Source organism: Melozone crissalis, unplaced genomic scaffold, assembly GCF_028551555.1.
Source record: "Melozone crissalis strain CALT ecotype California unplaced genomic scaffold, PUWL_Pcris_2 ptg000018l_1, whole genome shotgun sequence".
NCBI classification, from domain to species: Eukaryota; Metazoa; Chordata; class Aves; order Passeriformes; family Passerellidae; genus Melozone; species Melozone crissalis.
In genome coordinates this window covers 23,459,599-23,469,931 of record NW_026535796.1, presented here as the reverse complement: position 1 = coordinate 23,469,931, position 10,333 = coordinate 23,459,599, and the positions used below count along the sequence as shown (strand labels likewise).

Genomic DNA, 10,333 nt, shown 5'->3' with positions numbered 1-10,333 from the left:
CCACCAGTTCCACATGCCAGAATTGAGATGACTTACCAGATACTCCATTCAACAGTGCCCTGGTAAGAAACTTCTCTGTCCACCACAGAGTACTCCAGTTCTTGGCAGGAAGAGCTGTTCTCTTGTTCAAGTTCTGATTGCCAGACTTGAAGACCCAGGCTCCCTACATGTGGGGATAGTTCTCTGAAGCTCTCCCTTATATGCAGAACTCTGCTGAATACATCTACCCATACCCAGTTTCAAATATTAGCAGCACAGTGGTGGAAAACCAACCCCAATCTGCAACCCCAACCTGTTTTGGGTGGCAAAAACTGCTAAAAAAGCATTTTTCAGACTTTACCAAATGTTGCTGTGAACATGAATCAGTTACATTATCCATACTTCAGCTATTTTCTGTTTGGCTAACTGCTTTCCAAAAGTAAGAACATAGTGGAAGGGTGGGAAGAACCAAGACATACTCCAACACCCAGAACCATATTCTTAATAATAATAATAATAATGATGATGAGGAAGAAGAATGTCTTTGTGTTAAGATCACAGAAAGACATGTTTCAATGCCTGATTTTTAAAAGCCCTTGGTTAGGATGAGGTCTACAGCATAATACCTGCCTCTTGCCAACAGTCATACTTCTATATAGTGATGACACTGTGTTATTCAGCTCTTTTCTTTAAAAAAAGCCCACAAAATTGAATGTCACCATGGGAACAGTCTAAAGTTGATTTTGGAAAGAGGCTCATTTCCTATAGCTTTTCTGTTGGCATAAAAAAAATGTCACTGAACTGTATCATATCTGAAGATACCATCCAGTTCTGAAAATGTCCTCCCTAATGGTTGCATTTCTTTACTTTCTGAAGCAGAATAAAGGGCCCAGAAACACTTCTTCCCTGTTTTCCTCAATAAGAAACACACCCTAATTGTGTGATCTACCAGCAATGTGATCTAATTCCACCATTCTTCAGCCTGCAATATGTAGTGTCAGTATGGAAAACATCCTCTTCAGAAGAACAATTAGGCTTTAAAGGAGTTATCCTGGTTGGCTGGCTGAACAAATGACACATGTTCACACAAGAATTATTCAGTCAACCATCTTAATAAGGATTTACTTTAAACAGAACCTTGTATGGGTACACTAGACTCAGTCTCATTAAGGAGCAAGTTGGATTTTTATACAGCATGAACCACTGGCAATCTAAAACAGACCCACTGAAGAATGGAATGGAGAATCAAACGTAATGTTTCAGACCCAAGCTCTATGTGCCTTTAATACTTTCTTTTTCCTTTTCTTTCTGAGAGAGTGCACACTACGACAGACATTTGCATTTATCATGTTTTTAACTTCTTTTCTAAGGATGAACTCTCTGAATCTGCATCTTCCAACTCCGCTCTGTGTCTTTTCAGTCCTCCAAGAGATTGAGTGCTCTCACTGCCTGCAGGATGCAGGTCAGCAGTATCCTCTCTTGTGCTCACATTGTAGCTGTTGGAGTCCATTTCAGACAGGCAGCAGTCTCTGTGCAAGGTCACACCCACCTGTACAAGGTTGCCATTATCAGCATTTGAGTGCACCTGTAGTCCTTGCGTCACAGACTCCTGCTCTCCAAAACTCTGTCCGTTGTTGAAGCATGAAGGGTGAAGATGCAAGTGGCCATTATTGTGGTTAACACAGGAGGGGTCTAAGCTCCTCTCCTCACTGCCATCAGTCTGGTTTCTGGAGCAGTGACCTGACATGCTACAGATGGCAACAGCGGAGAATGGAGGGACCAGTGAGTGATGGCTTGGTGCTGGTTGACAGTTCTGACTATTTTTCTGTTCCACAAGTCCTGTGGTCTGAATGCGAGGTTCTTCGGTACAGCTATTTAGCCCTTTGCAGTTAGCTTTACCATTGAGCTTTTTCATCTCAAAAGAATGCTCTACACCTCCACTGCTCGTGTCTTCTGATGTGTTTTCTTGACCCTCCATCCGCCGCTGACTGTCACATTCACGAGCTTGACCATTACTAGAATTTTCTATCCCACCACATTCTTTTAAATTTTCTCTCTTGTGGTTTTCAGCAGAAAGAGCTGTGGAACCCTGAGGAACTACTGAACTTGAGTTCCTAGCATCTTCCTTAGTTAGCAAGCGTGTTTCACTGTGCCTTCCACTAGTTCCTGGTTTCCCTTCATCACTTTCTCCATCTCCTCTAGAGGATTCACCATCTTTACTAGCTGAATATGATATGTAAGAATAATGGAGCCATTTGTAAGCTTTGTAAATCTTTCTCTCCACCGATTCACTGTCTGAACAAGGGGACGTCCTTTCTTTAAGAACTTCTTTGTTGGCTGAATTCCTTTCTGGTGAAGAAGCTGGAGAGGAAGAAAGATCATCTACTTTGATCTGGGGGTAATCATATATGTCCTCACCTATGTAAGGGGTTACACTCTCTGTGTTAGTGCTAGTCCTTTCCTCCTTTTGCACCTTCTGTCGGCGCCTCAGTGCATTGCGCTGCCTCATCGACGTGCGTCTTTCGTTCAGCTCCTCTTCATCTTCTGTACTGCTGCTGCTGCTGGAGCTGCTGGATTCATTCTCCTCAGGACTCGGAGATGGCGGCCGTGGGAAAAGGTCTGTATCTAGTTCTGCCTCACAGGTATTGTCATCAGAGTCAGACTCATTGGAAAGGGCCAGCAGACGTTTGTCCTGATACTTTCTCAGTGCAGAGAGCCTCTGCTGACGGGAAGCCACGTCTTCTCTGGCTGAGGGGGATGCAGTTGATCTTAAGGCCCGTAAGTTATAGGCAGTTTCTTCAGACTCTTCAGCCACGTGTGGTGGGGAGTGATGCAGAGAGGCGGAGGACTCGGACTCGCTGTAAGCGGAGCGTTCACTCACTCCTGCATGGAGCTGCAGAATTGTGCTCTCGCTGAGGTCGCTGTCTGAATCAGAACTCCAGCCCTCGATCTCCCGGCGCACCAGAGAGTCAAAGAAGGCCATCATCCGTGGATCTTCCTGGACTGATTGGTTGGCATAATCATGGGACAAACCACTACCACTGTTCAACACAAGACTGATGTACTCTTCATGAGTGTAGAGGCAACGCGAGTCATCCTCAATTCTACCATCCAGGTCCCCTGTGCAGTCAGGCTGCTTGTAAGGACTCCAGATCTGTAACAGAAAATAAAAAAAAAACCAAACATATATCTTTGAGTTCATAAACTATTATAAGCATTTGAAATGGAACAGTAGCTCAAATACCCAGAATAACTGCAGGTCACAGATTGTTTTTATTAATTTTTATTCCTCTGTACCATACTTACAAGTATTACAGAGCTGTGGGATTTTTTCTTCCCCTTCACAAATGTGGTTTTTCTGCATTTACTTCACCCATACAGAATATAAAAGCTCTCACACTGCAAATTATCCATAATTTTGGTAATTCATTGTGTGATAATTTCTCCCAAATTGCAGGGCTCTATTTTTATGTAATAAGGAATGCTTACTCACTAGCAGTAAGAATAGTTTGTTGCCTACAATACAGTCTTAGCACTAATGAAGGCACTTGTTTCCCAGGAAACTAGAGTTGCTGGTGCTAGTGGTGTAGAGTAACATTTCATCCAGCTACGTAGTCAATCCCACCTGATCAGCAGACAGGGAGTTGAATGCATGGAGGTGAAAAGTAGAGCTGCACTACTCCCTTCAGGAAACAGTTACAAAGAAAAGAAATCTTCCAACATCCTCTGAAGACACAGCAGCACTTTTAATAGGTGAAGAGTTTGAAGAGTTTTACTGAAAGCTACTTTTGAAGTCTACTGATTGCACCAACAGCAAGTGTCTTGACTATGCTGTCCATCTATCCTTCAGTCAATTTTCCTGGTATGGAGAGGAAAAGGGGGAAAAAAAAGCTCCAAAAGAAGTTCTACCAATATCCCTAAAAAACTGGTAATCCATAGCAAACATAACAGTTGGATGTCCTCACCCTTCTCAGATTTACTCACAGATTTGAGGGCAATGTGATTATGACATTCTGTGGACAACCTCTATCACTTTGGATCAATGGTTAATGGAATGAACAATGCCTTACTGTAAGCAGAGCCAGTATGTATCTTATCTACAACAATGCCTTAATATTCTGCTTATAAAAGACCTGATCTCAGCCATGCTTTGGTTTTATCATGCTAACAAGCTCAGGGGAAAAAATTCTATCCCAGCTCTCTATACCAGGTTGGACTTTTGGGATAGTGTTTGGAAAAAAAAATCTAAGAATTTTCCCAATAGAAATTAATTAAGTTTTGTTCCAAAAGACAAAACTGCTAAGAAAAAATGTTTGCATGTATAAATGACATAATCAGCACTCATCTTACAGATGCCTAATTAACACACACAACATAACCTGATTCTACCACAACAAGCAACATAAGAAATGCCCACAAGAATGCTAATTATTCTGTGTTCACTGAAATTTTCAACAGTGTACCAAAAAACCATACACCTTTAATAAATGAAGCAAAATGAAATAAATTACCTTGCAACTATTTGTCCAGAACAGCTGGATTTAAGATGAACAAGTAAACTTTATTCTGGAAATCTCCCAAATTTGAAAGCTTTTACTTTGCATTCTCTGTAATTTATGGTTAACAGAGCTTCCACACATGATCTGGCTAGATTGATAAAAGGAACACTATTCAAAAATTAAAATGCTGTAGATATACTTTCTTCTGCAGACAATCATCAAGCTGCCTTTCAGAGCAAAGGGAAAGGAACTTTATATTGTGTTACATCAGGCTGTTTCTAGGAAGATCTCAACATCAAGGTATATTTGTTATTGGTACTTAATTGCTTTTTTATTATTTGCAATACTTCACCAAATTCTCTCCCAGTGCAGTTCTTTAATATGACACTTGAAACCAAAATGAAGACAGTTGTTTGTTGCTTGGTTCCAGCACTGCACTCATTAGACACATAACCCAAAGGACAAACATCATGTTTGGATGAAGATAACAAAACCCAGTCTAAGCCTACTACATACAGAATGTCAGCAACGAAACTATTTGGAACTATTCAAGAGAACAGAAAGAATCCTCAATTTCCCAGGCTCCACTTCCTAAAGACAACATAGGAAAGAGCATTATCTCAATGAATCCACGAGAGAGATTGATTTGTGGATACATAATGTTTTTTAATAGAAAAATAGAACTCTACTTGCTTAGACAGGCAGGCTGGCTTGCCCCTTCCTCAAATAATCTTAGCAGTGTTAGACTGATCACTAGGCTTTAGAAAGGCTTTTTTTGTTTTTTAAGCAAGAGAATTAGAAAATTAGATCTGGTATGAACCAATATAAGTGGAGGAGAGGTAGTCTGCTCTGAAGTCTCTCTGAGAAAGGTCTGTTTGTCATGAAATTAATCTAAAAAGGTACGTAAAAGTGTGCACAGAGATAGTCTACATCCTTCGTAGCACCACCACATCTTTCTGCTCTCACTGCAAGCATCAGCAAAACCAGAGCAGTATAAAATATAGAAAAAAACAGCTACAAAGAGTCCACAGTGAGGCTTTCCCTTCCAAGAGAGATTTGTTCACAGAGAAGTAAGTAATAAAGAGAAGTCAAGGGAATTCAGGATGAATACCTTGTTTGTATGGGATCAGTTGTCTCTGGAGAATGATATCCCTGCATTTTAGATATTTTGTTATGAGGGAGTGTGAAGGCCTGCCAGAGTCACAGAAAGAAATCAGACTAGGAATCTATCCTTGGCAGAAGGGGAAGTCTTTAAATTTCTATCAACTGATCCAGTGCTCTCTGTGGCATCTGAAATGGGCTTCTTTGTAAATGGAATGCCTTTGCCTTTTTCTCATCCTCTGACTGATGCCATCTTGAGGAATAATGTGATCAAACTGGAGAAAATAAGTTGGCAAATCAACCCTCTAAAGCAACAATATATTAAGAAGTTCTTCCTCTGTCAGAAGATTAAGGAGATGAATATTACTCACTGATGACCTGAGTACAGATATAAAAATAGGAACAATAACAGAAAAAGAGAATATAAAACTGCTTCTCTACTTCAATAGATATCTACTGACAGCATCTTTGAATTACTTGTATTCCAGGGTGGCAAACCCCCAAATTTTAAAACAAAAAAGTAGTTATGCCTGTAGCGTGAGAATAATTAAAACCACTTATATTAGATTATCTGATTAGGCAGAGGCAGATAGTCACAATGACATTAATCTGTCACCATAGCAACGTGTGCAAATAGACTTTGTTATCTCCAACACACTTACAATTTTTAAACAAATAGGACCCACAACAGTTGTGCTCTGTTACACAATATTCCATTTTCAATACAAATCAGAATATTTTTTTCTGAAAATTGTTATGTATTTAATCTATTTTTATCTTTCCTGGAACTGTCTCCTAACTGCATAATTCCCCATTGCCCTCCTCTAAGCCCAACACATCAGGGGGAATGCCACATTTATTTCTTCTGCAATGCAATCTGTTTTCCTGCCAGCACATCCCGATGTCTTGCACATTTAACTGAGGGGAAAGTGGTATTTTTTTTTTTTAATATTGCTTTAGCCCTTTTGGTAAGTGCTTGATGAAAATGATTTAGTTTGCAGCTGTACTTCTTCATACAATTTTACTGAAGTTCAGTGAATGAAGGGCAATGAACAGATCATCTGGGTTGATGTGTCCACCACACACTAGCTGGAGTCAAGGCTCTGAATATCTTCTGTTAATGAGACTGTTGGGTCCCAGCAGAAATCAAACCCTAAACCATCGAATTACTGAATTTTATTCTGGAGGGTGCTTTACAACAAAATAAAACTAAAGCAAAAAAAACATAGCCACAAACATCAAAATCATCTTTGTGAATACTACTCTTTTCTGTAGGCCTGAGATGAATTTGTATCTCATTTGCAATCAGCATTAAAATAGCAAATGTGTTGATAGAAGCTCATGTAATTATTGAATAGCTTGATGGTGCTGCTATCAGTTCCTCCCTTCTTGAAGTACTAAATTTAGGCCAGCTACTCTAAAAATTAAGAGCTCAGACAAACAACTACTTGCATCCACATTTTTAGCACATCACCATGTCTCTACAATGGTTTCTACAATTGCAACCAACCACAGTGAAGTTATCTTCTGTGATTTAATTCCAGAAAGGGTTTTAGAAGGTACTTGAGGGATAATAAAAAAGAGGGACACTTTTTAAGCAAGTGATTGAAACAAATAAACAAAAAGGAATAAAATAAGAAAACATAAAAAATTTAACTATGATTTTTATTTATGGTTCCTTCTCCTGTCACCTCAATTTCACCGAGCAAGCACATCAAGCACTTATATAGGGGAAAGAAAGATAGCCATGCAAAAGAAAAACTTGTGTTCCCAGCAGTTTTTAATGCAATAAATGGCCCCTCAGAATGGCTGGTGCTGTGTTTCCTGTCTTGCCCTTCTGCTAGTGGCAGTTACTCATCTCCAACCTACCCACAGAAGTGGCTGGAATGAAGAAGAAACCATCTTTATACAGTCACCTGCAAACGGCTGTGCACTGAAGCAGTACCTTTAGAGAATGAAATCACTTTTAGAGAGTGAAGACATGAGCACTGGAACAACCTGAGCCCCAAACAAGGCACATTACAAGCTGAGACAAAAGGACACATAACAAAAGGGTAAGAAGTTCTGGCTGGCCAATAAACTTAATACATTAAACACCTTTCCCTTAATTTGTTTCTAGCTTGAAATGTCTGGGGAATTCTGTTCCTTCAAAGCAGCTGCCCAAGTTCCACTGCACACAAATTGACACCACAGGAGTTCTCTTCTAAGGAAGCGCTCAAGCAGTGGTGTCTTTGAAAGAGTTACACAACCTGTGACTGCAGCCTTAATCAAACTAACCTTTTAATCACTAGGCAAAAAAAATGCCCTGCCAAAACCCTAGCAGAAGTACACAAAAGCAACACAGGGGATGTTTATACCAATGCTAATCCAACAGTCTAAGCACACTCATGCAGGAAGGATTCATAGGGTGAAGGGTCAGCAGATCTAGAATCCAAAAGGGAGAATTCAGGCTGCATGAATCAAGTTCCCAAAGCAAAAAAAAGAAATGCCTCTGGCAAAACTGTTGTTAAAACAGTGGCTGTTTGACTGCTTGGAAATTGAAAAATCATTGAGCTGCTAAGACTGTTCAATGCACTTTTGTTCAAAGCCTGTATTTAATATATTTGTGATCAAACCTGTCAGGCAGGCAGCAGAGATGAAGAGAAAAGGACTACAGTACCAGGGGAGGACAGAAGAGAAGGAAAAAGCTGAACTGAAAGTCAGAACCCAAATGCTGACACTAGCTGTAATACAAGCAATGCAGTGGGGTATTGAGCCATGGTCCCAGGATTTTGGGTCAGTTCTGGTCCATAACTTGTACATCACTAAAACACTCCTTTGCAGGACAAGTTCATGCTGTCAGCTTGTACCTGACAAAATATTTACAGTATTCTAACAACATTATTTATAGCCATATACAGCTAAGACTTTCATGAAGTCATTCAACAAATAGTTGGGATCAACAGCAGTTCTTTTTATCCTACTTCAAAATTAAATGGTTGTGGTTTTTTCTACACTGTTGGTAGACCTAAATTATAGCAAAATATCTATGGCAGCAGAATACAAATCACATTACTGTAGCATAATCCTTTGCCTTCCCAACCCTCAAATAACAAAACTGGTTTTGCCTTGCTCCCACAATATTGACTGTCTTTCCTTAAGGAAAGAAAATTTCAGAACCTAACAAAATTTCTTATCTCTTTCAGTTCCACAGAAAAAGGTAAAAACTTTCTAAAAGTACTGTACATTGTTAAAGGATTCAGAAAGATGTTGTGCAGGGTATTAAGAGTTCTTCCTCTGGAAGTCACAGAAAAGGTATGTTGAATTGATTCAATGCGCAAATACATACAAAAGATATTGAAGGCCTTCTGAGCCATTATTCAGCCAGGTCAGTCTAGGCTAAGGTTCATCTCTTTGGAGGTACTTTTATTAAATTTTAGACCAAAATATCACAAGTTGTAGGAGATCACATTAGAAGTGTAACCAAACTCACCCAAGCAAACAAGACAAAACATTTTGTAAAACAATAAGAGAAGACAGAGTGGGTGTGGACCAGAATGATACTGAGCAAAACAAAGCATTTTTTCCTGAAAGATTAAAAAAACATTTTTTCTGGTAACTGATCTTACCTTTATAATCTTTTCAACACCAGAAGAACAGATCATGTAGGTGTGAGGATTAAACCTCACTTGGTTTACAATTGACCGATGTCCTTTCAATACCATGAAAGCACCATTGACAACTCTGCCAATGCCACCTAGGGGAAAACAAGCACATGTGGACATGAGTAATTAAATCTTCATATTACTTTCAGTCATAGTCATTTAAAGTCTTATTATATTTGACAATGCATTTCAGCTTTATTTTGCAGTATTTTCAGGCCTGTGTTGGCTGCAGAATTCAAATTTTATGAGCAATGCCCCTATGAGAAGTTGCAAGTTTGATGAAAAGCATCCTTCCTGCAAATTAGGACTTAGAGGCTTGCTTTGATTCATTTAAACAAACAATGAAGGTTTTAACCTAATATGACAAATATGTGAATGAGAACAACACACATAATGAAATCACCAGTGAAACCTAAGGCATGACACAGACAGTTTGTAAATCTAAAGCAGAGACAAATAAAAAGGTTTACTTTTAACAGCAATACTATTCTTTAAATTTATTTTTTAAATCAGCAATTTATTACTGTCACAGTTGACTCTAGTCTGATGAGTAGGAAAGACCTGAAATAACACATCTGAGCAGTGGGTTATATCATTCTTTGTCACAAGGCAGTGAATTAGCCAAAGTGGAATGCTTTTGTGCTAGTGGTAAAACTCAAAACAGAAGCCAATTAACTTTTCTGCTTGGTCATTGACTCTTACTAGGTTTGTACACCAAAGCAAGAAACAGTCACACAGTATTTTTTTTATATTCATTGATCCACACAATTAAAACTACAAATTTGCTAGACAGCACAGCTGTGTATTTGAATAGACAAGTGTCCATCAACATGCTATGACTTAACATTTTCAGTGAAAGAAAACAAAACTTTTAAATGCTGGGAAGTAAAAACTGACAATCACTTCAGATGAAAATCAACTTGCTATTCAAAACTTAATATGGTGTAAGTGCACCTTACAGAAAATTAAAATAATTTCACTAGCTTCTGTGCTACTTACAGTCATCTTTCCATTAAACCAACTTTATGTTCCTCTTGTTGAAAATGTTTGCTATCTTCCTTTGACCCCAACAGGAGCTATTTCAGCTGAAACAGTTGCTGGTTTAAGCCC

General features: G+C 39.1%; 1 protein-coding gene across 2 annotated transcripts in view; it reads right to left on the bottom strand.

Annotated features, from left to right (window-relative positions):
• Window positions 1-1,072: 1,072 nt before the first annotated feature.
• DCAF5 (DDB1 and CUL4 associated factor 5) overlaps window positions 1,073-10,333 on the bottom strand; it is a 66,933-nt gene continuing 57,672 nt past the window's right edge. For both annotated transcript variants that reach the window (XM_054275519.1, XM_054275520.1), the window contains exons 8-9: window positions 9,188-9,315; window positions 1,073-3,133 (exon numbers count right to left, since the gene is read on the bottom strand). In XM_054275519.1, coding sequence (XP_054131494.1) covers window positions 1,325-3,133; window positions 9,188-9,315 — 1,937 coding nt within the window. In that variant the 3' untranslated portion in view covers window positions 1,073-1,324. The remainder of the gene's footprint in view (window positions 3,134-9,187; window positions 9,316-10,333) is intronic.